The sequence below is a fragment of the Mauremys mutica genome, chromosome 10 (genome assembly GCF_020497125.1).
Source record: "Mauremys mutica isolate MM-2020 ecotype Southern chromosome 10, ASM2049712v1, whole genome shotgun sequence".
Classification (NCBI taxonomy): domain Eukaryota; kingdom Metazoa; phylum Chordata; order Testudines; family Geoemydidae; genus Mauremys; species Mauremys mutica.
Genome location: NC_059081.1, coordinates 1538604 through 1565568, shown reverse-complemented (window position 1 = coordinate 1565568; position 26965 = coordinate 1538604). Strand labels below are relative to the sequence as shown.

The 26965-nt window shown below is 49.4% G+C and overlaps 1 protein-coding gene across 1 annotated transcript; it reads left to right on the top strand.

The window, feature by feature from the left end:
* Window positions 1-3338: 3338 nt before the first annotated feature.
* On the top strand, window positions 3339-23876 carry LOC123378266. Its single transcript, XM_045031849.1, has 4 exons — window positions 3339-3467; window positions 17633-17717; window positions 18644-18717; window positions 22583-23876. Exons 1-4 carry the CDS (start codon window positions 3428-3430, stop codon window positions 23707-23709), a joined length of 1326 nt encoding a protein of 441 aa, XP_044887784.1. The 5' UTR covers window positions 3339-3427; the 3' UTR covers window positions 23710-23876.
* Window positions 23877-26965: the final 3089 nt, after the last annotated feature.

Here is a 26965-nt window from a genome sequence, read left to right as displayed (position 1 = left end):
TGGTGAGGCCTCATTTGGAGTACTGTGTCCAGTTTTGGGCCCCACACTACGAGAAGGATGTGGATAAATTGGAGAGAGTCCAGCGGAGGGCAACAAAAATGATTAGGGGGCTGGAGCACATGACTTATGAGGAGAGGCTGAGGGAACTGGGATTGTTTAGTCTGCAAAAGAGAAGAATGAGGGGGGATTTGATAGCTGCTTTCAACTACCTGAAAGGGGGTTCCAAAGAGGATGGATCTAGACTGTTCTCAGTGGTAGCAGATGACAGAACAAGGAGTAATGGTCTCAAGTTGCAGAGGGGGAGGTTTAGGTTGGATATTAGGAAAAACTTTTTCACTAGTAGGGTGGTGAAGCACTGGAATGGGTTCCCTAGGGAGGTGGTGGAATCTCCTTCCTTAGAGGTTTTTAAGGTCAGGCTTGACAAAGGCCTGGCTGGGATGATTTCATTGGGGACTGGTCCAGCTTTGAGCAGGGGTTGGACTAGATCCCTCCTGAGGTCCCTTCCAACCCTGAGATTCTATGATTCTATGATTCTATGAGAACAGGACCCCTCAGCCGGGTCCATCCTGGGGGGCAGTGAGCCAGACCCCCACGTCTGCCCCTCACTCCTCATCCCCAGCCAGCTCCAACTGACTCCCCCTCCAGCCCCTCCTCCTCTGAGCTTTGTTCCTTTCCCGGGCCAGGAGGTCACCTGATTCCTTTGTTCTCCCCCACCTTTAGCATCACCTTGCAGGGGGGAAGGGCCCCGGTCATTAGCTGCCAGGAGACAGAGTGGCGGCCATTTATGGGCACTGGCCCTTTGCTCTGCAACAATCTCACCCCCTAGAGACTTAAGAAATGCATAGGGGAAACTGAGGCACACGCAGTATTCTGAGGAAACATTAAGAACAGTCCCACTTGGTCACATCCCCCAGTGACACGGCTCTAGAAAGGGAGATAAATACATTCAGAAGGTTAATCCAAAAGGCCCTAAAGCTAAAAGTAAAGGAAGTAACATTCATAGAGGTGGCTTGAATTATCCTTACAAAAATACCTGTGGAGTCTCAGCAGGCACGCAGAGCGCTGAGCACAAAGTGAACCAGGACGCCAAAGCGTAAACCATTTTGGCTAAAAGGCAACCAAGACGCTATTTGACTCAAACAGAAATCCTTCAGTATGTGAAAATCTGACCCTAGTGAAGCTGACACCAGGAGCAGAAATGACAGCAGGCAAGAATAAGAGGGAAAGAAAAGCCAGAATGGAGTTTTAAGAGCAAATGGCTAAAGGTATGAAAACCAAACCGGTTCTTTCAGTACGTTAGAAGCAGGAATCCTGCTGATGACTCAGTAGGGCCGCTGGCGCACCAAGGGCTAAGGGACTATCGAAAAAGCGATAAGGGCACTGCGGAGAAGCTAGAAGATTTGCTTTGCATCAGTCTTCACCGCCAAGGGTGCTGGGGAGACTCCTGCCCCGGGCCTGCTCTTTCTTGGTAACAAAGGCAAGGCGCATCTAGAGACAGATAAGAACATAAGAATATCAGAAAGGCCAGACTGGGTCAGACCAAAGGTCCATCCAGCCCAGGGTCCTGTCTTCTGACAGCAGCCAGTGCCAGGTGCCCCAGAGGGAATGAACAGAGCAGGGAATCAGAGGCCAGGGTTGATGATGGAAGAAGAGGGGCTGGAACAAATTTCTAATTTAAAAAGCAACAAGTAACCAGGCCCGGATGGTCCTGCCAGTAGCCTGGGTTCTCCCCCACAGACACTAACTCTTACCCAGGACCACTTCCTCCCTCCCAGCAACTGCCTCTGCCATTCCCACGGCCCTGGTCTGCTCCGGAGCTCCTGGAGCGGGTAACGCTGCGTGCTCTTGCCTGCAAGGCTCAGTACACCCGGTTACACTCACTACAGACAGAAGAGTGGAAGGAAGCAAATGTCATATCCATATTTAAAAAGGCTCTGTGGTGACCTGTAAAAGCCTTACATCTGTATCTGCCAAATTGGTTGAACTGATAATTAATAACAGAATAAAATCTGGAAGATCATAATAATAATTAATAATAATAGGAGATATCCTATCTCCTAGAACTGGAAGGGACCTTGAAAGGTCATCGAGCCCAGCCCCTGCCTTCACTAGCAGGACCAAGTACTGATTTTTGCCCCAGATCCCTAAGTGGCCCCCTCAAGGATTGAATTCACAACCCAATTTCATAGGGTCTAACCAGCCTGGATCTGCAAGGGAAAGTTGTGTCTTGTTACTCTCTTAAGAATTCTCTGAATGTGCCAATAAAGTGATGGCTAAAGCAGACCAGTGGGTATGTTATATCGACTTCCAAAAGGCCTTTGGCAAGGTCCTGCACAATCCACTACTAAAGAAGCAAAGTCCTCAGGGGGGTGAGAGGCAAAGTATCGTCGTGGATCAAAAACTGGCTAAGAGATGGAAACCAAAGAGTAAGACGAAATGGTCAATTTTCATCATGGCAGAAGGTTAACAGTGGGGCTGCGAGGTTTCATACGAGGTCCCTTGTTTCATATATTTATTAATGATCTGGAAAGGGGGTGAGTAGCGAGGTAGCAAAATTTGCAGATGACAAAGTTATTTAGGTTAGTCAAGATCGGAGAGGGCTGTGAGGAACTTCCGAGACCTGAACAAGTTAGGGGAATGGGCCACACGATGGCAGATGATATTTAATGTTGACAAATGGGAAGTAATACACACTGGAGGGGAAAAAATTAAACGACTCTACCTTGCAGGAGTCTAAGTGAGCTGTATCGACCCAAGAAAGGAACTGGGACACAGTGATATGGAGTTCAGTGGAGACCTCGCCTCAACGTGCAGATGTGGTCAAAAGAGGATGTTTGAATACAAAAAAAAGGGGGGGGGGACAGAATAGTACAGAAAATATTACAAGGCCTTCATATAACTCAGCGGTGCTGCCCCCTCTGGGTCCCGTGTCCCCCACCTCCCATGGGAGCTGAGAGAAGAGCAGAGCCATGCAGGCACTCAAGGACTCCCCAGCACCGTGACCTGATGAGGAAAGATGCTCTAGTGAAATGAAAGATGCCAGCTCAGTACAATGGTTTCCATCTGCCTGGCTCTACAATCCATTCATTCCTAGAGCAATTAGTGTCCTGGGTGGCCCTAAGGAATGTGTGCAGTGCAGGCAGACGGCTGTGCACAGCTCAGCCAACGTACAATGAACAACAAACAAAGGCAGACAGGGAGAGAGTTAATGGTGAGAGCAGCACCCTAGGTAACAGGAAGGATTGGCACATAAGGGGTTAAACCATCTTTTCCACTTGTTGCCTGTGATTGATTTTTGTAACCAACCGCAGACCTCAAATGCCAAGTGCAGAGTCCTGACATCACAATCAGTCTCCAGGCAGCGCCCGGCCAGGCAGGGGCTGGGCTCTGCAGTGTGACGTGAAACCAGAGCGAGGTGCATGTGGCTATGATCCAGCCAGCAGCACAGGCTCTTCCGACACAGGGAGGTATGGCGGAGCTGTACGCGTGGGGCTGGGGTCCGGGGGAGCTCAGTGGAAAAGGGTGGGTGCTGAGCTAGGCAGTGGTCAGACAGTGGCTGATGCAATTGGTGCAGAGCAGAGAGGGGAAAGGGGATGTAGGAAGAAGCACGAGGGTCAGACAAGGGCTGGTCTCCTGGGCATGGGCCTAATACCCACCACCTAGGGAGCCTGGCTCCTCACTCTGCCCTGGGAAGGGCCATAAACCTCAGCCAACGGCAAGCTCAACACCCTCCCCACCCCAGCAGGCCAGGACAGGGGTGGGTCTGGCCTGTGGGCTGTGGGCTACAGCTCCCCAGCACGTCTGAAAACCTCAGCGAGGGAGGCTGGTGAGATCTCACTCAGAGAGGTGACATCTGTCCTGCCCTAGCCCAGACCTGCTGCCACGGAAATGGCCAGTCTGGCCCATGCCCGGCCAGGCTTGTCTGTGGAGTAGAGAAATTCTGAATCGGTTGAAGTGGAAGCAGCTGGGGTTCATCTGGCAGCAGGAACGGCTCGGCAGCTCAGGCCTTCGTGGGCATGGTGGTGGGGAAGGAAGGAAGCCTTCTCCACGGCCACCAGAGCCAGGGCAGAAACTTGTCTCTGAGCTGCCGTCTGCCAGACGCAGGGAGAGACAACCATTGTCAGTTGCCATCTGCCGTGGCTCATGGTGTAACAAAGTGGCCTGGGAGGACTGGGAAGAAGGGTTGTCATGTGGGCAGCGCGCTGGCCTGGGAGACCCTGCATGCGTGACCGATTCCAGGGAGACCGGCTTCATCGCATAGCGTGAGCAAGACAGACAAGGGAGCTAGGGCCCAGCTGTAGGGATATGAAAGAAGGTTTATATTAGACATGGTTTATATGAAAAATGACTTATTGTTAATTGATGCCTCATAACTAAAGGTTTATGTTAAAAGTAAATTTGTGATTCTAACCTGCAAGCCACCAGCTGTGTCTGTGTGAAGCCTGCTCAAAGAAATACTTTGTATAAAACTTGTTAAACATTAATTAACTCTAAGTAAGCCAAAACAGTAGCTGTTATAGTGTATAAATAGAGACCCCCACCCTCTGTAAGTTTTCATCTCACTTTATCTTTGATTGTTAAAAGACAGGGAGTCTCACATAAATTGGTAACACCCCAAAAAGTAAAGAAACAGTGAAATAGATGTGATTAAGATAGAGAATGTATGTGACTGAATGGTTAGGGAGTTACCAGTCTGAAGAATTCAGTGTTGGCTGAAGAAGGTGTCAAGTGGGATCAACCAGATGACCCACCACACCTCAAAGGAAGGAAAAACAAGCATCTGACAGAATGGAGCCAGCCATCTGCTGATTGATTTAGCAACAGCAGAATGAGGCAACTCCTATGAACTAACATAGGGAAAAATCCCTATAAAACTGGACTCTAAAGACTGAGGACTTTGAGTCTATGGTTCTGATACCAACCTCCAGGAGCATCAGATGCATCTGACACAGACTCGGCTCCATCCTCATGACCAAGGTACCTGGCCAGTAACTTGGCATGAGCAACATCTAGGCTGGTAACTATAACATCTATACAGAACCTGAATGAATGATTGTGTGAATGAATATGTGTGTGTGTGTGTGTGTGTCTGTGTCTGTGTGTGTATAAGGAATAAGTAGTAATGGAAACAAGTAGAAAAACATTGTCCTTTGTTTTGTTATGGTATTTACAATAAATGTGGCATCTTTGCCTTATCCCTCTTAATAAGATCCTGCTGGTTTTTATTATATTGGTACAACATTTTGGTGGAGAATAGCGAAAGGGGGATTATTGGTATTTTTGCCTCACTTATTGTAAACCAATCTGTGTGCACACAACCGGCTCTACAGAGCACGGTTCTATTCTTGGTTAACCAAAACTGCTGGCCCCCGTGTGGGAAGCAGGAAAATAAAGAGCTCATAAAATTATTGACAAAACCTGCTGGCCCCCGGGTGGGTAGTAGGAAAAGATTGTTAACAAAACCTGCTGGCCCCCGGGTGGGTAGTAGGAAAGAAAATATTGTTAACAAAAACTGCTGGCCCCCGGGTGGGTAGTAGGAAAAGTAAAATTGTTAACAAAAACTGCTGGCCCCCGGGTGGGTAGTAGGAAAATTGTTAACTAAATCTGTTGGCCTCCGTGAAGGTAGCAGAAAAAGAAATATATATATATATATATCAGGAGCAACAAGAGGGTCCCAGGGACCAGACAGTGCTGCTTGCTGAACAAAATTTAAAATGTTTAAGAAAAGGCAAGGGAAAACAGTCCCAGAGGAAGAAATGAAGTCAAAAGTAGCTTCTACCTCACCTTTTATTAAAGAGATAACGCCTTTTCAGCAAATTCTCCAAAGATATGGGCACAGTCCTTGGACTGAACAAGCCCTTGCAGATATCTGCACCATTTTGGACCTAGAGGATAGATTGGCCCAATATATCCTCATATGCAAACCCCTAAATGCAGTAAAAAGAGATGCTGCAGGGATCTGGCTGCTGTGGAAGGCTTGTAATGACAGCTACCTCCACCTAGCAGCCTGTAAAGAGGAGAAAATAGCTCTAAAAGAAAAACTATCCCAATTGGAAAAAGGGGTAGAAAATTGGAAAGTAATGGCACATTGGGAAAAAGAGGCGTGGGACCCCCAAAAAACATTGGGAAGAAAATATGTGAAACAACCATTGTAAGCTGCTCTTTTAGGAATTAAGGGGCTATAGTGCTTAATATTTATCAGTTTGGGTTTGTTTTTTTGTTGTTGTGGTTGGTTGTTGTTCACAACTGTTGGGAAAATGTAAAAACAAAAAAAAAACTGCATTAAGATTTACAAGCCTCTGCTGCAAAAGCAGAAAAATAAAAATGTATGTAGTACCCAAACCCAGTTAGATGCCCTTAAGGTTGGGTACAGAGAGTTAAAACAGCACTCTCAAATCCTACAACAGCAGTAACATCAGAAGAAGAAACATTTGAAACCCCAGAAGGGGCAGGTTTTTGGGACCCCTCTGGAGAGTGGGAAGGGGGATATTTGGGTAGATTCCTCCTCCCAGGGCCAGAATGCCATGGCAAAGTGGCTGGGAATTCCTGCATCTGCCTCAGGCCTCCAGGCCATGGCAAAGTGGCTGGGGATTTTAAATTTTTTTTTTTTTTGCACCACTTAATTAGCATTTGTGCAGCCCCAAGTACCAAACACACTGTGGCAGAGACTAAGCAGGGTCTGCCATGTGGAAGCACTGTGCTAATTTATTTCTAAGTTTCTATTTTTCAGGCTCTAAAACCAAAACATCAGAAGAGCTGGTACCAGCTGAAGAGTTATAAAATACCATGGTTATAGTGTCGCGACAAAGTCTGTGTTCAGTGTTCTGTGTTGCATGTTCTGTGTTGCATGTTCTGTGTTGCATGTTCTGTGTCTGTCTCTAGTGGTGTCCTGTGCTAGCATTGGGTCCATAAAAAAAAAATACTACACTAGACAGAGCAAATATCTTTTCCTCTCTCTACTTCCCCCATGTCCATCCAACTTATCAGTCACCACTTGTGTCCAAAAAACTTTGGTCCCCAGTGCATCAGGTTTATTTTTTGTTAGGTTTTATTAATACATTTGTATTGTTAGTTACATTTGCTTGTATTGATAATTCCACACTTTTCTCTATGCACTCTGGTTCTACTTCCCCAAGTCCTAAAGGGTAGTTCTTGGGCCCCCATAACCTGTAAGACCTTGGCCCATAATTGCAGGGCCCCATCTTTCAGGTCCCCAAAAACCTCTTAAGTACAACTGTTAAAAATAGGGAATTCTGCAACATTTTAGCAAATAAATGTTAAAGTCCAAATCAGCTTAACCCTGCATAACAACTGTGGTCCTCCTACAAAATCTTATTTCTTGTGTGTGCTTAAGAACCTCAGAAACTTTTATTGTTTGATGGCTATTGCAGCATCAAACTTAGACCTCATCTTATGTGTCAATGTACCCAATTATTGTAATGGTTATGGTTTTATTGTATTCCCAATTATTATAACTATAATTGTTTGGATTTGTGTTTAGGTTATATCTGGTCTTTAGTCAATTGTAATGGTTTTAGTTATATTCACCTGGTTATAATTGTTTGGTTTGTTTACAACAGATCACCTGTGCCCTACCATGACAACAACTACTGTAATGATCATAGATCAAGGGGCAGAGTGTTAGCAGCCCCCAGTAGATAAATGTAAATGCAATGTCAGTACTGTTTTTACTAAACAAATAACTTATTACTGGTATAATATATTCTTTGGATGGTCCCCAACCACTACTGGCATCCTATCAGTAATGCTACATCCCTTAATAGTTGTCTTAGTATTAAATTGTATTTGTATTATTAAAATGTTTAGCATGTGCTTTTGGATAAAAAGAATGTACAATAGATTGGAATCACAAACCCATGTTGCCTCACAGTACCTTCTTTTAAACAGGTTACATAGAAAGTGACACTAACGAATATATGTATATCGTAGTGTCAAAAGGGGGATTATGTAGGGATATGAAAGAAGGTTTATATTAGACATGGTTTATATGAAAAATGACTTATTGTTAATTGATGCCTCATAACTAAAGGTTTATGTTAAAAGTAAATTTGTGATTCTAACCTGCAAGCCACCAGCTGTGTCTGTGTGAAGCCTGCTCAAAGAAATACTTTGTATAAAACTTGTTAAACATTAATTAACTCTAAGTAAGCCAAAACAGTAGCTGTTATAGTGTATAAATAAATAGAGACCCCCACCCTCTGTAAGTTTTCATCTCACTTTATCTTTGATTGTTAAAAGACAGGGAGTCTCACATAAATTGGTAACACCCCAAAAAGTAAAGAAACAGTGAAATAGATGTGATTAAGATAGAGAATGTATGTGACTGAATGGTTAGGGAGTTACCAGTCTGAAGAATTCAGTGTTGGCTGAAGAAGGTGTCAAGTGGGATCAACCAGATGACCCACCACACCTCAAAGGAAGGAAAAACAAGCATCTGACAGAATGGAGCCAGCCATCTGCTGATTGATTTAGCAACAGCAGAATGAGGCAACTCCTATGAACTAACATAGGGAAAAATCCCTATAAAACTGGACTCTAAAGACTGAGGACTTTGAGTCTATGGTTCTGATACCAACCTCCAGGAGCATCAGATGCATCTGACACAGACTCGGCTCCATCCTCATGACCAAGGTACCTGGCCAGTAACTTGGCATGAGCAACATCTAGGCTGGTAACTATAACATCTATACAGAACCTGAATGAATGATTGTGTGAATGAATATGTGTGTGTGTGTGTGTGTGTGTCTGTGTCTGTGTGTGTATAAGGAATAAGTAGTAATGGAAACAAGTAGAAAAACATTGTCCTTTGTTTTGTTATGGTATTTACAATAAATGTGGCATCTTTGCCTTATCCCTCTTAATAAGATCCTGCTGGTTTTTATTATATTGGTACATCACAGCTGCCAGTCCCCAAAAGTGCATAGGCAGGAGGTACTGCCCTTGGTCCATGAGGTGCCCTGTACAGGCACCTAGGGAGAGAGAAAACCTTTGACTGCCTCATGGCTGGCTTCTACGGGCCTGGGGTGTCCAGGATGGTGCAGGCTACTGAGCGCCTTGCCCAGACTGCCAACTCTCCGGGGTTGAGGGGGTCAAACCGGCACCCTTTCCCCTAGTAGAAACCCCCTTTGAGAGGACAGGGTTGGATCTAGCTGGCCCCTCAGAAAAGAGCTCGACAGGCCATCATTCTACATTGGTAATAGTGGCTTATGCAACACATTATCCAGAAGCTGTTCCCTTGCGATCTATCAACGCAAGCACAATAGCAAGTGAGTTAACGAAACTCTTTGCCAGGGTAGGCCTGCCATGGGAAATCTTGACCGACTAGGAACCCAACCTTACATTCAACCTGATGCAGGATATGTGTAGACTCCTGAAGACAGCTGAGTTAAAACCATCATCCTACCAGCCCCAGACTGATGGCTCAGTGGGACGTTTTAATAAGACCCTCAAGGGGATGCTGAAAAAGTTTGTCGTCACAGAGCCCAAGCACTGGGATCACTGTTGCCTCTGTTACTATTTGTTATCCAGGCGGTTCCCCAAGCATCCCTGGGTTCCTCCCTTTCAGCTTGTTCTATGGCAGGCAGCTCTGGGACGTCCTCGGTTTATTACGGGAGCGCTGGGGAAGTCAGGGACCACGAGCAGAAACACCCAGTCCAATGCGTCTGTCAGCTGCAGAAACAGCTGGAAAGGTTGGGGGCATTTGCCCATGAGAGCCTACAGAAGGCTCAGCATCATCACGCAGTGACAAACAACCATGAAGGCCGGTGAGGAGAGTTCAAGCTGGGGGACCAAGTTCTTCTGCTGTTGCCAAGCACAGAGTCCGAGCTACTGGCCCAATGGCAGGGACCTGGTATTGCAACTTGTACCTCATAGTCAGCTGGGCCTATGGCACCCAGGCAAAAGAAAAGACACCCACATCTGCGATGCCAACCTACTGAAGGCCTGGCGTGACTGGCAAGCCTTCTTTATCACCCCTGGACTGAGACCAGAGATTCCAACAACAGAGGCTAATAATGCTGTCAAATAAGGGGAGATGTTTGGGGCTGAACAAAAGGCCCAGATGGATCAGCTGGTACAAGCACTCCCTCAGGTATTCTCTGCCCTCCTGGGGTGTACCCACTTGACATATCATTTCACAGAGACCTACCCTGGACAGAGGGTGAGGGAGATCCCTCGGCCCCTACCCCAGACGATGTGCGACACCATCAAGACTCAATCCAAGTAATGCTAGACTTGGGTGTGGTGGAGGAATCCCACAGTGAATGGCCATTCCCATCCTGCAGCCACCTCCCCAGTGGTCTCTATTTTGAGGATAATTATTGTTTAGTAGTACTATGGTAGCACCTAGGAGCCCCAGTCATGGATCAGGGCCCCTTTGTGCTAGGAGCTGGACAAACACACAACAAAAAGATGGTCCCTACCTGGAAGAGCTTGCAACATAGGGTTATTGGGGTTGAGTTCACCCTCTTCCTGCAGACACTGGCTAAGGCTTTAACTGCACCATGGGAGTCAGAGGAGATGGACATTTAGAGCAAAGGCACCACACTCCTAGCAACCTTCCCAACAGCCCATATACACAGTGACCCAAAGGGAGGAGAGAATGGAGCCCTGCTGAGCCCCACATGCGAGAGCCCTCAGGGGAGGAGAGCAACCAACAGTACCCTCTGGGATCAGACAGCAAAGCCACTCCGAAGCAGCCTCATCCACCGTCCCACCGTCTGCAGGAGAGACAACATCACCTGGTAGTCAGCAGTATGGAAGGCAGATGATACATCTAATAGTATCAGCACTGAGACCGGACACTTGGATATTTCCTAGTGTCCACATTGCCTTGAACCTGCAGAGACTGGAGCTCTGTAAATAGCCCAGAAAGACGAGGGAGCAGTTGTGATGGAGGTGGGGTTGAATATTTATGAATATTGTCCATGAGCTGGTTATGGGGATAGCTACTGCATAGCAGCATTTGCAGTTCGCACACACTGGTTTCGTAAAATGATTTACTAGGAGGGCTGTTAGGGGAAAAGCAGGAAGGCAAAACAATGGCTCCAGATAAGTGAACTGGTTGTGGTAGACAGGTCAGGGGCAGGACGACTTTATGAAGGGCGGGGCCTGATTTGAATACTCGGCGGTGGTCCGGGGCTTCAGCGGCGGGGGTCTGCTCCAGATCTTCCATGGCACTGAAGAACCTCCCTGCTGCCAAAATGCCGCCGAAGCTCCGGAGTGGACCCCCACCCCCGCCAAAATGCTGCCAAACCCCCAAGTGGACCCCCTCCCCCCGCCGCCAAAATGCCGCCAAAGACCCGGAGCGGACCCCCCACAGCCACCGAGGGGGGGAGGGGAGAGAAGACTCCTAAGGCACAGGGCCCGATTCTGGGGAATCGGGGGAATTGGCTTAAAGCTGGCCCTGGTCAGGGGTCATTAAGAAAAGGCCTGAGCTATTAGCTGTGAATATGCTACTTGTTTGTGCTAACATGGTGCTGGGTCGTCACTAGATAGAAACGATACAATTGTCAATAATAATGCCGAAAAGGCAAAAGTGTTCATTAAATACAAGTCTGTCTCATCTTACGCGGGGGTTCCGTTCCGCGGTCAGCGCGTAAAGCGAAACCCGCGTATAGTCAAAATTACATTGAGTTGAATGGCGGGCGGAATCGCCCGCACTACAGAAACAATATTAAAATTGTTATTTTTCTCTTTTTTTGTTTTTTGTTTTTGCCGACCGCGTAAAGCTGAAATCGCGCATGTTAAATGCACGTAAGATGTGACAGACCTGTATTTCTGGTCTGTAGCTGGGGAAAAGCCAGATGTAGTCATATCAGATGATGATGAAACACTTTCCATTCCAACAGTAACCCAGGAGGATGTTAAACAGCAGTTGCTAGAAGACAGACATTTTTAAATCAGCAGGTCTGGACAACTTGCATCCCAGAACTTTACAAGAGCTGGCGGAGGAGCTCTCCGGACCGTTAAAGCTAATTTCCAATAAGTCTTAGAACAGCGGGGAAGTTCCAGAAGATTGGAAGAAAGCTAATGTGCAATATTTTAAACAGGGTAAATAGGACAGCCTGGGTAATTACAGGCCTGTCAGCTTGACATCGATCCTGGGAAAAATAATGGAACGGCTCATACAGGATTCAATAAAGAATTAAAGGGAGGTGATATAATTAATGCCAATTGACATGCGTTTATGGAAAATAGATCCTGTCAAAGTAACTTGATTTTTTTATGAGAATACAAGTTTGCTTGATAGAAGTAACACAGTTGATGTAATATACTTAGACTTCTGAAAGGCATTTGATTTGGTACCAGATGACATTTTGATTAAGAAATCAGAATGATGCAACATCAACATGGCACCCGTCGAACCGGATTAACAGATAGGTTTCAAAATGTAATTGTAAAAGGGGAATCTTCATGAAGAGGGCATGTTTCTAGTGGATCGGTACTTGGCCCTGCGCTATTTAACCTATTTTTCAATGGCCGGGAAGAAAAGGCAAACTCCTCACTGCTAAAGTTTGCAGACAACAGGAAGACTGGGGGAGCAGTAAACAACGAAGAGGACAGGTTCCTGACGGAGACCATCGAGATTGCCTAGTAAGATGGGTGCAAGCAACTAATCTGTTTTAACATGGCCAAATATAAAGTCATACCCCTAGGAAGTGAGTGAAGGCCACACTCGCCGGATGGGGGCCTCTATCTGGGAAGCAGTGACTCTGAATAGGACTTGAGGGCCCTGGTGGATAATCAGCTGAACATGAGCTCCCAGCACAATGAGGTGGGCCAATGGGCTGGGATCCTTGGATGTATATCCAGGGGAATCTAAGCAGTAGGGATGTTATATTACCTCTGTATCTAGCACTGGGGCGACTGCTACTGGAATACTGCAGCCAGTGCTGGGGTCTACAATTCAAGACGGATGTTGGTAAATAGGAGTGGGTTCAAAGAAGAGTTATGGAAATGATAAGGGATTGGCAAGCATGCCTGATCGTGAGACTCGGGGAGTTCAATCTGTTTAAATGAACAAAGAGAAGGCTAAGGAGTGAGTGATCACAGTCTATAAGTACCTACAGTGTGGAGTGAGATAACAGAGGGTTCTTCACTCTAGCAGACAAAGGTGTAACAAGATCCTGTCGGGTGAAAAATGACATCCACTTTGACTAGGCTTAAATAGTTTCTTTTAGCTTTTATTTGTATGTTTTAAGACAACACTTCTCTATGAATAGGGCCCTACCAAATTCATGGTCCATTTTGGTAAATTTCACGGTCATGGGATTTTAAAAATCTCGTTTCATGGTTTCAGATATTTAAATCTGAAATTTCACGGTGTGTAACTGTGGGGGTCCTGACCCAAAGAGGGGTCGTGGGGGATGGCACAAGGCTATTGTAAGGGGCTTGTGGTATGGCCACCCTCACTTCTGTGCTGCCTTCAGAGCTGGGCAGCTGGAGAGCAGCAGCTGCTGGCCGAGAGTCCAGCTGTGAAGGCAGCACCGCCGCCAGCAGCAGCGCAGAAGCAAGGGTGGCATGGTATGGCATTGCCACCCTTACTTCTGTGCCACCACCAGAGGTGGGTCTGCCCCGGCCCCAGGAGCAGCCCATGCCGGGGAAGAGGAAGTCCCGTCCCTCTGTAGCCTGGCTGGGGATAGCAGCTGGAGCCTGGCGCAGGGTAGGATTCCCCAGCCAGGGCACCCGTAGCCCTGCTCCTCCCCAGCACTTGGAGTTAAAGGGGCCTTGGGCTGTCTGTGTGGGGGTGGGAGAGAGACCAGAGAGCCTCCCGACCATGGCACCCTGATTGGTCGCCTGAGTCGCCCACCCGTAAGGCTGGCCCTGCCCTCCCCAAAGTGACACCTCCGCATACCATGCCACCCTCACTTCTGCACTGCGGCTGGCAGCAGCACTGCATTCCGAGTTCGATGCCCGGCCAGGAGCCACTGCTTTCTGGCCTCCCAGCTCTGAAGGCAGTGCCGAAGTAAGGTGGCAATACCATGGCACCCCGACAATAACCGGATTTCACAGGGGAGATGAGATTTCACGGTCCGTGATGTGTTTTTCAGAGCCATGAATCTGGTAGGGCCCTACCTATGAATTACATATACATGCAAAAATAGATAAGGAAAGAAAAGTAAGTGCTCACACACCCTGTTCTCAAGGAACGTAAATTCTTTACATCTCTGATCCCTGCTATGTTTATTCCTGTGTCTTCACCACTCTCTTGTTAATCACCCGTCTTTCATCCTCTCTTCCATAACTTTGCACAGGCTCCTTTTACCAAGTTACCGTAGCTATGTACCGATCAATTCTAACCCCCTCAGTAAGACATTCTCAGGCATATGTCACAATAACTAACCTAAACAAATACATTTTTGCTTATCCTGCTAAAAAGTACTTTTAGCTGTCTACTTCTGTCATCCCTTCTGGTTCCATCCTGGTTTTTGTTTTAAAATCGTATAGTAGTTGTAATTCTTCTGACTGATCTGTTTTTGTGGCCTTGAGTATTTACTTGTTAGCTTGTGGGGGGGGGGGGCAGAGGAAGAGGGAGACCCCTGGAATTAACAATTCCATCTCGACACTGCTTCACCCTGCTATTTGCATAGGCCATGCATTTTACAGCTAAAGACACAATAACCAGTTTCATGGTTCATATAACCCTGAAGCTCTTTCAGATAAGTTCTGAAATGCTGCATTAGCACAGACAAATACCAAAAGCAAAGATCCCTTTATATTTTCTTACAATGCTCTATATAATATTCATTTCTCGAACATTATTTAGTACATATATTTGACTAGCACAATACGTTACCGAGCTCTCTAGCAATCCAACGGCTGGAAGCTAAAACTAGACAAATTCACACTGACAGAACTGCCGGTACCGCAGCCCAGCCAGGCCTGTGGGGGTTCGCATGGTTGACGCACAGGGTGTTGTAGCCCAGGTCACAGTGGACGAGTGGGAGAATCATGGACCTTCCACCCCAGCAAAGGGAAGGGCACAAGGCCTAACAATTGTGGGGGTGCACTCAGGGACACCAGAAAAGCGGTAAAAGGCACAGGTAGCCCTGGAACCATGAACGTGCTGCTGGGCAAGGAGAAGAGGTAATTGTAATGTCCTGTTAGGCCAGCAACAGCACAGGCCATCAGCTGTCCAGGATTTGCTATTAGAGACGTACAGTGTGAAACACCTGCTGCAGAACTAGAGCTAGTGTCACTACTTTAAACCAGCGGCTCTCCAAATTCCAGATGACTGTCCCCCTTTCAGGGGGCTGATTTGTCTTGTGCACCCCCAAGTTTCACCTCACTTAAAAACAACTTGCTTACAAAATCAGACATAAAAATACAGAAGTGTCACAGCCACTATCACTGAAAAGTGCTGGCTTTCTCCTTTTTACCATCTAGTTATAAAATACATCGATTGCAATGTAACTGTTGTACTTACATTTCAGTGTATGGTACATAGAGCAGCTAAACAAGTCATTGTATGAAATGCTAGTTTGCGCTGACGCCGCTGGTGCTTTTTACATCGTCTGTTGTAAAACTAGGGCAAATACCTAGATGAGTTGCTGTGCTCCCTAGACCTCTGTGCACCCCCGGGGAACGCAGACCCTGGTTGAGAACCACTGCTTTAAACAAGGCTGTGGAAATAAAAATAATGTTGAAAATGAGGAGAGGGCTCAGCAAAGTGCTACAAGGATGATCTGTGGTCTGGAAAGCACACCTTACAGTGAGACTAAAAGTGCTCAGTCTATTCTGCTCACTGAACATGAGGTTGAGAGGTGACCTGATCACGGTATATAAATACCTCCACAAGAAAATCATACATGATACTTCAGGGCTCGTTCCTGTAGCAGGCAGAGGCATAACAAAATCCAGTGGCTTGGAGTTCGGTTAGCTAAATTGAGATTTAAGAGGCAAAATGTTGGCCAGCGAAGGTAGTCAGTCACTGGAGCAGCTTGCCAAGGGGTGTGGGAAATATTCCCTCATGGGGGGGGCTTGAACCCAGGACTGGATGTGCTGACATTCCTCAAGAAGTTACTGGGCTCAATGCAGGAACTGTCCCTGGCTTCTAGCAGCATCCGGAATGTTAGCCCACCCAGGACTGCGCCCTAGGGGTGTGACAGCGCACACTAAAAATCATACTGGGTGTGGGGCAGGAGATGCCAAGGCCTGAGGAACACTAGGGGGCAGAGAGATAAGGCCAGCTGGAAACACTGCCATGGAGGTGAGCGACAGTAGGAAAGGGGAGAGGGCGTCTGGCTGACACTGTAGCTGGGCCTGTCTAGCTGAGTGGCTGGCCTGAGCACGAGGCAGGAGGGATGGATTCCTGAACCGTTCATTGGCCACACCCAAGTGTGCACCAAGTGTGTGTCCTACCTGATCTCATCATACCGGTCACCACCAGGCACCTGACCCCTCCTTGTCAATCGGCTCCACTCCTCCAGAGCACCATTCCTGCCCACTTGCTCTCCCTCCTCCCTGCTCCTCACCCGAGCAGCTGCACTCTTCTCTCAGACACACCCACCTTGCTAAATCTGCTCTCTGGAGTCTCCCCTGTCCAGACCTGATCTCCTCTCCTGTCCATCCAGGCTCTCTCCTCTCTTCGGCCCAGCTCTCCTCACTTCTCCTCTACAGAAGCAGCAAAGAGTCCTGTGGCACCTTATAGACTAACAGACGTTTTGCAGCATGAGCTTTCGTGGGTGAATACCCACTTCTTCAGATGCAAGCAGTGGAAATTTCCAGGGGCAGGTGTATATATAAGCAAGCAAGAAGCAAGCTAGAGATAACGAGGTTATCTGCTATGTACATCGGCCAAACTGGACAGTCTCTAAGGAAAAGGATAAATGGACACAAATCAGACATTAGGAACGGCAATATACAAAAACCTGTAGGAGAACACTTCAACCTCCCTGGCCACACAATAGCAGATCTTAAGGTGGCCATCCTACAGCAAAAAAACTTTAGGACCAGACTTCAAAGAGAAACTGCTGAGCTCCAGTTCATCTGCAAATTTAACACCATCAGCTCAGGACTAAACAAAGACTGTGAATGGCTTGCCAATTACAGAACCAGTTTCTCCTCCCTTGGTTTTCACACCTCAGCTGCTGGAACAGGGCCTCATCCTCCCTGATTGATCTAACCTCGTTATCTCTAGCCTGCTTCTTGCTTGCTTATATTTACCTGCCCCTGGAAATTTCCACTGCTTGCATCCGACGAAGTGGGTATTCACCCACGAAAGCTCATGCTGCAAAACGTCTGTTAGTCTATAAGGTGCCACAGGATTCTTTGCTGCTTCTACAGAACCAGACTAACATGGCTACCCCTCTGATACTTCTCCTCTACAGTCAGTCCTCCCCCGAGTCTGACCCAGCCCTGCTGTCTGTATAGCCCTGGTCTCTTCGCTGCTTGGATCAGCTCTGATGTCTCGCAGGGACATTCTCCCTCTGGATCCTGGAAGAACATTTTTCTTCACATTTCACCCCTGCCTTGTAGCTCATCCCCTTGCTGACCTGTTCCCTCCCCTTATGCTCCTGGCTAAGGGAAGCTCCTGGGATCCAGCTGGGCCATTCGGGGCCTGGCTCTGCCTGGAAGCTCCCTGCAGTTAGTTTGCCATCCTGTTTTTCAGTTGTATCCCTCAACTTGGGAGAAGGCTTCTGCGTCTCTTCCACCTCTACCAAGTTCATCAATGGCAAATGCATCACAACAAAAAGGTAAGGCGGGGCCATCAGCTTCCATTCACGGTCACCTCGTCAGCACGGAGTCTACAGTTCCTGCTATTATTGTTGTTGTTGTTGATTGTTTATCCTGTGACCACACACATTATAGCACCATTGCGCTAGACTCCGCATGCACGTGACAGGAAAAGAGCCCTCCAAGGTAAGCACAGGAGGAGAGACAGCAGAGAAGATGAACAAACAGGAAGGAGGAGAGAGAACAGTTTGATATAATGAACAGCAGTCGAGCACACCAACTGCCTAAGCCCTTTGCAAGCCCCCAGCGGAGGGGAGTTTAGAGGGGATTTGGAGAAGATGTGCAACGCAATGGCCTGATGGAGCTTCATGGGAAGCGGTCACACAGAAAAGGGCAGAATGAGAGAAGACCTGGAGGTGCTTGAGGGACACTCGGACTAGTAGGGAGAGCGAGGTGGGGGTCGATATGTCAATAACGTGCAAGAGTTGACAGACAGGGCAGGGCGAAGCTTTGAAAGGCCTCAGGCAAGGCCAAGCAGCCTGAAATTGATGTGGTAGAAAAATGAATTCATCTGCCGGCTTCTGGAAAAGGAGGAGGCGGCGGCAGTGGTCAGCGTGACGGGCCAGGCAATTGCTAGTAGTTTGTGTTTGGGGCGGTGCCGGATAGGGAGGCCAATGGATGCAGCGAGCTGGGAGGACACAGCATCAGAACAGGACGAGGTTCGTAGTAGCAGCATTTTGAACAAACTTGCAGGGGCAAGATCGGGTCTCAAGTGGCAAGAATTCCCTGCACAGTGAGGCACTAGGACTGTTTATTGAACTGAGCCATGTGCACTGACTTGCTTTGTAAAGAGAACATCTGCCAATTGTGGGTGTGGGGGGGAAATGTGTGTCCTAATGGGTGCTGCCCCTCCTTTGCCTGGGTAACCCTACTGTCTGTTTCCCAGGACCGTGGCGAATAGGCAGGAGCGGGCAGATGTTGAAGAAGGAGACGGAGAGCTGAAATCTGTTCGTGTTAACGGTAAGGAGCAAAGGCCAAGGTTTTCAAAAGTGACGGGTGATTTTGGGAACCTCGGTTGTTGGGTGCCAAACTTGAGACAGTTGAAAGGCAGCTGACTGTCAAAAAGAGTGCTGAACCCCCCTTCCCTGGAAATCAGGGACCCTTGGAGGGGTCTCAAGTTGGGCACCCAAGAACTGAGGCTTCTAAAAACCACTAGCCATGTTTGAAACTCTCAGCCAAGGCTTGTAGGGCTGTTTAGTATGAGAGATGGCAAAAAGACCTCCTGGGGTCGTCGTCGTCGTCGTCGTCATACACACACACACACACACACACACACACACACACACACACACACACACACACACACACACACACACACACACACACACACACACACACACACACACACACACACACACACGAGACCTGGTTTCACAATCCTGATACTTCTAAAGTAAAAAGCAAACAAACAAAATCAACCCCCACAATGCTGAAAAAACCCCAACAACCCAAAAGGCCAACCATTCAGATCTTCTCTTTGAACATCGTATAGAAGTAAAAGAGGATTCAGGCAAGAGGAAAGGTTACCCACAGTGCTCCATGTCACAGGGGAAGTATTTAAAAAACAAAAACAAAAAATAAAAAACATTCCAGCAGGAAATTCAAAGTTAGTTACACTTAAGAAAACCCAAATATTGGAAAGGGTGGAAGTGCAGTTAAAATATGGAATTAACCTTGACTCTGCCCCATCCTCCCACCTTCTGTCTGCTCCACTCCCCTCAGAGTAAAGCAGATGTGTCAGCCAGGACACACTATTTCTTTATCACAGGTAGGGACCGTATTAAACCCCGGATACTCTGAGATGTAAGGCAAGAATACCTGGGGTATTACAAAGTGTAAGGCAGGAGATGGTGGTGTTGCTGCCTTGCTAAAGAAAGGCAATTAGTGGCTGGCCTATGGTCAAGTGGACGGCACATACAGAGCGGTGGGTGGGTAGGAACATGCCTGTATGTGGCATATGGGGCTGTGTAGTATGGGAGGTGGCTGATTCTGTTGATGAAGATGTACAGTGTGCAGGCCTATGGCTGTCATGGAGAGGGCTGGGCTTGTAAGGGCAGAGTTAAGGTGGTTTGGGAGCCTTCACCCTGCTTGTCGAGACTTTCTGTAGCATGGCACGATTTAACATAGGTTTCCAATAAAAAATATTTACATGTTAGCACTTAAGAATGAGAAGAGCTGAGGCTGAGCTTTCACCTTACCTCTGCCCTCCCTGAATTCCCAGGGCCGAGCTCTCAGTCCTAGCTGTGCAGCAATGCTAGTTTGTTGCATGCTACTTTGTTTCCTTGTGTACAAATAAACACAAAGAAGGGGAGCCAAGCTGGCTGACGGGGTGTGTAAGCAGCACAATCTGAGTCTATCTGCCTGAGTGCTTCCTGGATGGGTGTCTGCTTTCCCAAGGAGGGCAGGGCTCAGCCCTCCGAACACAGTAGATAAAAATCATGATTAAAATATATTCTTTTTTCAAATTTAAGTCATGATTTTTAAAAAACAGTGTCACTCAGCTGTTCCGTTCACACGTTGCTAGGACATCACTTTCTTCCTGCTTCATAGTCTGAGATTGCGAAGTGGATGTTTTGCACTGGTTTCTTTAATTGGTTTCCTAATTGTTCCTAGGGTTTCAGATTTTTCCACAGAGATTTTTTTCCTACTAAGAAGTTCACACCTGAAATCCTCATCTATGCAAGAAATGACAGGGCCAGGGTCTCAGCATCCAGCACAACTCAAACACTCGAAGTGCGTGGATGAGACAGTGGTGTAGGTCTGGGTTTCTTAGGAAGAGGGAAACCTTTGGGGGAGAAGTGGCCTATACACGAGGGATGAGCTCCCCCATAACCAAAATGGAAGCAGACTGCTGGTGCGTAAAATTAAAAAGGTTGTAGAGGATTTTTTAAATGAAGGGCTGGGGGAAAGGCGACAGGTGCAGAAAACCACAGACACATCCCTTAGGGATGAATGTATTAAAGGCAGGACTCTATATCCTAGTATACAGGAGAGGCAAGAAGTTGGTAACATACAGGTAGGGGAACAGTCAGATGCAGAAGAGTCCCATTTCAATGCCACACATGAAGGCAAGCAACTCAATATTGACAAGGCGTCTAAGTGCTTATATACAAACGCTAGAAGTCTACATACGAAGATGGGTGAGCTAGAGAGCCTAGCACTACATGATACTGAGATGACAGGCATTGCGGAAACCTGCTGGAATGAGGATCATCGATGGGACATGGTAATACCAGAGTATAAGCGCACTCCCTTCCCCCAGGGAGCGACTGCACCCCGCTCTGCTCTCAGCTCCCTGGCTTTATAGACTCCCTGCCTGTTTCCACACAGGGGAGCTTCCCGCAATTAGGGCTTAATTCTCCCAGCCTTCAGCCTAAGACAGTGGTCCCCAACCTTTTTTGTCTGGCAGGCGCCAGATGACGAGCCACCGCAGACTGTGGCTGGCAGACGAGCATCCACCGAAACGCCGCCGACAGGCAGCATCATCCAGAGGCGTCGCCGCTAAAATGCCACCGAATCGGCGACATTCCGGTGGCAACGCCTCTGGATGACGCTGCTTGCTGTGGCATTTCGGCGGATGCTCGTCCGCCGGCCAGTATGCGGGCGCACATAGGTGCCCCGGCGGGCGCAATGGCGTTGGGGACCACTGGCTAATAGGTGAATTGGTCCGTCCATCCTCCGCTAACCCCTTCAGGGCAAGTGTGGGGTGAACACCCTGTCACGCTACCAGGAGGGACAGTGCGAGGTTTTTAAATCACGTGACTGAAGTCAATGACTGAAATCACTCCAGCCTGTATCCTAGGCTGTAGTGTCCTCAGCTCTAGAGCGGAGCCCTCGAACCCAGCTGCCAGTGCCAAAGGGCCTGTGCATTCAGCCTCCGCTCACCGAGTCTCTTGGACCAGCCTCTGCACACGCTGACATAAGGTCCCTGCTGCTGAGCGAAGGCCCAGCTGTGCGGCGAGCCTGGGTGCTGGGTGGTTCCCAGCGGAGGATGCAGTGGTGCCAGTGCTCGCAATTCCCGCCCCGCCTCCCCCCGGCCCGCCAAGTGGCAGGATTTGGGCTTGAGCCCAGTCTTGCGATGGCACAAGATGCGCCAGCCCTCTGGCAAATAGCTCTCTGGTTAGCTGCCTGCCCCACCTGCCAGCCTCCTGAGAGCTGCTCCAGGCAGAGCTCTCTCTCCCCCCGCCCTCTCCCTTCAGTAACCCAAGGGGTGACGAGACCCCGGGACTGCCCCCCAACTTGGGAGACCCTGTGGCAGCCTCCAGGCCTGTGGGTGGGGAGGTGAAGAACCAGAGGAGCAGCAGAGGTGAGGCTGGAGGGCTGAAGTGACAAGGAGCTGTGGGGGTGGGGTGGTGAACAGATGGGGAGGGTGGGGGCTGGGGGACAGGCAGAACTTACATGGGGGCAGAACTGATGCGGGGACTGGGGGGAGCATTGTTTGGCTGTTGGGGGCAGGGGACAGGCAGCTGCGGGGGTGAGATGTGACGGGTGCCAGCCATTTGGGAGAGTGGTGAACAGTAACCATCAGCCTGCACAATGGGGCTGGGCAGGGGGAGTTCAATGGACAGACCAAAAACAGGATCGGCTTTTAAAAACCAAATCAGCTTTGGGGGCCCAAGCTCAGGATTCTGGGGGCCTGACTCGTGATCTGAATCTCTGGGGGTTGGCAGTCCTGGGGATGGGGCCTTTCGAGCTGGGCCTCTGGTGACTGTGCTAGACACTTTTCTCATGGGGGCTGAGCCCAGGCGCACGGCTGCTGCTCTATAGCAGGAGAGGTGCCCGAGTTGTCTCTTCTATGAATGCTGATGAGGGTCAATTCTTGCAGGGGTGGCTGTTGACAAGACATACAAACGAGCAGCAGGGACTGAATCTCACGCTGGGCCTATGGACCCTCGCCCTGGGCCCCACACATCTCGTCAGAGGCAAAAGAAGCCACACCCCAGAACCAGATGCAAGTCAGCCTCTGGTGACAAGCTGCTGGCTGGGAAGAACAGGCCCCGAGCCAGGCCACGCTTACCACAGGAGGGAAGCAGCATACCACTGGCCAAGGGAACCACAGCACCCGCCCGGGAGAGCAAGTCACAGGCTGAAAGGAGCACACCAGGGACTGGGGACAGTGCTCCGCAGGCCAGGGAGAGCGGGTATGAGCCATATCTGGGAGCTGAGACGCATGCCGGAAGGAGTGAATTGCATGCTGGGAGGAAAGAGTTGCATGCCAAACTCAAATTAGCTCCCAGGTACAAGGGGTCACCAGCTGGGAGGAACCAGTCGTGTGACAGATGCCACAGAGCAGCGGTCGGGTGGCTAGAGTCGGCTGCTGGGTGTGAGGAGCTGGATCCTGGGTGGAATGAACTACCTGATGATTGGAAGAGTCTCCCACAAAGTGGAAGCTGGTTGCTGCTGGGTGGAATGAATTGGCAGCCAGATACAAGTCAGGTCCCGGCTGGGACGGAGAAGAGGCTGCAGGATCAATTCTTTGGGACAGCATGTCTAACGCGCATGACGCTCCTGGTGGGAGAGAGTCTGCTGCCAAGTGTAACAAGGACATTCCCAAGAGGAACCAATCGGCTACTAGATGGAAAGAGACAAGTCCTGGGGGAAACCAGACATTTGCCTAGGTGGCCAAGCCAACCCCTGGGCAGGCCAGGCCAGCTCCAGTGTCATACAACTCCACCCTTGGGCAAAAGCAGCTGGCTCCAGGGTGGAGCGAGATGGATATGGGATGGGATGAATAAGCTGCCCAGTGGAACAAGCCAGCTCTTGGATGCAATCAGTCAGCTCCAGAGTGGGGTGAATCAGCTGCCCTGCAAAGTGAGTCCGCTCCCAGATATAATCAGTCAGTCCCAAGGTGGAACGAGCCAGCTCCCAGACAGAAGCAGTCCTGATGTTTCGTCCTCTGATTCCAGCTGTTCCCATACCCAGCTTCACCCCAGGGAAGGGAGAATGCCGTGAATGCTGGGACCCACTGGGAAAGAGGTTTCCTAGGGCATTGGCCCGTGGGCAAGCAGCTGTTCAATAAAGGGCAGGAACAGGGCTCTCCGTCTGTCTGTCATTCACTGAGAAGTCAGATGCTGAGGAGCTGCTTAGGCAGGGACAGGAGCAGAGCTCCCAGGGCCTTTCTGGCCTCCAGAGGCCCAGTGATGGCCTGGGCATTAGCGTGCTTAGGCATTGGCACATGGTTCAGCTGCATATTTACACCACGCACCTGTTGTGGACACTATAGACAGGAGGACGTGGTCCTGCTCGCTGCTCACACACGAAGGTGACGGGGGGGTAGAAGAGCCCAGAGAGCCCCTGGCTCCCCCCGGTGCTGTCAGGAGGTTGCAGCCCCCTGACCGCTGTGGCTCGGGGCTCTGGTCTGGCTCTCTTTGAGGGGTGCCCAGGGAAGGGGAAGGGAGGCGCGTGCACAAGGCAGCCGGGGAAGGAGAGAGGGAGACATTACTTTGGGCCACAATTACAGTAGAACTCAGCATTACGAACACCTCAGGAGTGGAGGCTGTTCCGAACTCTGAACAAAAAGTCAGGGCTGTTCTTTCCAAAGTTTACAACTGAACACTGACGTAATACAGCTTGGAAACTTTACTGTGCAGAAGAAAAATGCTGCTTTGAACCATCTTATTTTAAATGAAACAAGCACAGAAACAGTTTCCTTACCTTGTCAAATCTTTTTTTTTTAATGGACCCTTTATTTTTTTAGTTGTATACATTTAACACAGCACTGTACTGTATTTGCCTTTTTTGTGTGTGTCTCTGCTGCTGCCTGATCCCGTTCTTCCGGTTCCAAATGAGGAGTGTGCTTGGCCAGGCAGTGTGTAACTCTGGGGTTCATAACTCTGAGGTTCTACTGTCGATGAGAACTGGTTCTAGATGGATTAGCCCTGAAGCTCTGTACACGCTCCCCTGCTCCCCACACCCACTGCCTTTAAATAGCCACAGGCAGGTGGCTTCTGGCCTGGCAGGCTTTGGGGATAAAGGGGGCACACAGCTGCCTTTGGCATAGGGTATGACCTGAATGCCAAGTTGGCTGGTGTGAGCATCAGTGTGGGGACATTCTGCGGGAAACTCTGCAGGAAACAGTGGATCTGAGGGCACTGGACAGGAGAGGAGGCTGGTTCCTTTCCTGGGTGTCTCCGTCCTGAGTTATAAATCCGAGGAAGGCAATAAGAACTGACTCCTGAAATGACTAGGGAGGCGGAGGAGTTCTCTGCGGATCAGACTGGTGGGTTTTGTGTTCTTTGTACAAGTAAACAGCCAAGAGGCAGGTCAAGATGAGCTGGGATGAGGATGAAAGCCTCCATGGGGATCTTAGGGGAGGAGGCACTGAAGCAGGGGTCACAGGGCAATGTGCAGGTGATGGGGTGACAGGCAGATCTGAGATGAGGGTGGAGGAGAGGAAATGTTCCAGGGAGACACAAAGGTGATGGACGCTGGAAGCCAATGGATTGTCTGAGCCAAGGAATGAAGCAGGGCAGAGGGAGTTGTGTCTAAGCATGTTCCTCCCACCCAAAATAAGTGTTTCTATCAGCAAGACACATCTGTCATATTTCTAGGGGGCTTCACAGCCCTTAGCTAAGCACCAGGAAACGTCACCATTTATCTGAAGAACAATGAGCTGTAGCTCTGTTGACCTGGTCGATCTAGACAGTAATGGCAGCTAAGGACGTGGCGTTCAAGGCATTGGACAGTCTGTACAGCTGAGTAGAATCAGTGTAAGTGTTAGCAACAGGCAGAGCAGAGAGAAGGGGGAGAGAACTGAACTGTGCGGTGCACCCCACGGAGGGGGAGTGTGATGGGGCACTCACTCCTATCGGCTGGGTATGACCCAGCAACCCCCTTTTCCCAGCTCCTGGTGCCCCCTGTACGTTGTTGGCCTCACGCGGTGGGGCTTCAGTGGCTCAGCCTTCCGGCTACGTCACGCCATCAATAGACGAATGGATGAACCCTTTCTGGGGTGACAAAGCTCAACAAAAGGTTGGCTCTCACCAGGGACTTCAGCCCGATCTCTGGGCCGGCTTGAATTCCAGCCCCCTTCTCAGTCTTTTACTAGAGAGTCTTGTCCCCGTTTCAGGACTGAGGCCACTTCCCCACTGCCCAGTGAGGGGGCCCCAGGCCACCCCTTCTCCAGGTCCTAACACAGGGACCCTGTAAGCAGCAGCCACATTTCCTGGGCCTCGTCCCACCTGGCCTTTCTACCCGTGTGCATTACCTTACGGCTAGAGCTCTAGCTCTGAGCTGAGGTTTAGCTAATGCAGCCTCTGGTGCTCCTGTAGCCAGAAACTGAGCCCCTCACCCCCGCAGTGCCTTTTATCTGAGCCTGCTGGGCTCGGATTGGCTGCTTCTAGGCAGGCCTGGAGGACCTATCTCTGCTACTCCTTCCTGGGGCGCAGTGTGGTGGGACCACAGGGCTCCCAGCATGAAGGCCTGGTGCACCCCGTGGCAAGGAATCTCGCGGGAAAGGGAAGCTGGGGTTCGTGGTGCTGCGGGTAGCAGGCCCGGCTGGCTGAAGTTTTGCACTGCAAGCACAGAGAAAGAGGAGGCTGAAGCCTTCTTCAGCAGGAAGAGAGAGGTTGCTAAGTATGGGGCAAAAGCTGGGTCTGTGCTTTGCACTGAACAAAGTGCAGACTGAAAATGGGCCAGCCAGAGAGGTGACTGCAAAGAGGAGGGAGATCTACTTTCCAAGCAAGGGAAGGGCGGAAGTAGGGGGAGGCTAGAGGTGTGGAGGGCCATGGGGAGGCGTCTCTAAAAGAGGCTGGACAGTGGCAGATTTGAGGGGGTCGGGGGAGGAATAAGGGAAGGACAATGACAATGGTGCCAGCAGGCCCCAAGGGTAGGGAGGCAGCAGGGGTCACTCTGGAGGAGGGGACGGTGGCAGAGCGTGGAGCGCGCAGCTGTGCCTGGCTCTGAGCTCTCGGGGGCTCTTTGCCCCAGCTCCCCGTGGAGGGGTTTGAATACGTCCACAGTCTCCGCTGGTCTTTTTCTTGACTGGGGGAAGAGAAAGCGGAGGCACCTGCCCAACATCAGTACGTGTGACATTCGAATGAGAGGTCACTCCCAGTGGCCTGTGAGGAAATAATTCACGGTGACACTTACATCATCACACCTGGGCCTCCGCGCTCGCACTCCCCTGCTGTTGACATTTCTCAGAGCCATTGTTGCCGGCTCATCTCTGCATCGTGTACACACAGGTCACAATTTTAAAGTTTTCATC

Coding starts and splice junctions, on each gene's coding strand:
- LOC123378266 (XM_045031849.1), top strand. CDS start 3,428: ATGATCCAGCCAGCAGCACAGGCTCTTCCGACACAGGGAG. Junction 3,468..17,632: donor GGCTCTTCCGACACAGGGAG/GTATGGCGGAGC, acceptor CCTGTTTTTCAG/TTGTATCCCTCAACTTGGGA. Junction 18,718..22,582: donor GAAATCTGTTCGTGTTAACG/GTAAGGAGCAAA, acceptor CAATTCTTGCAG/GGGTGGCTGTTGACAAGACA.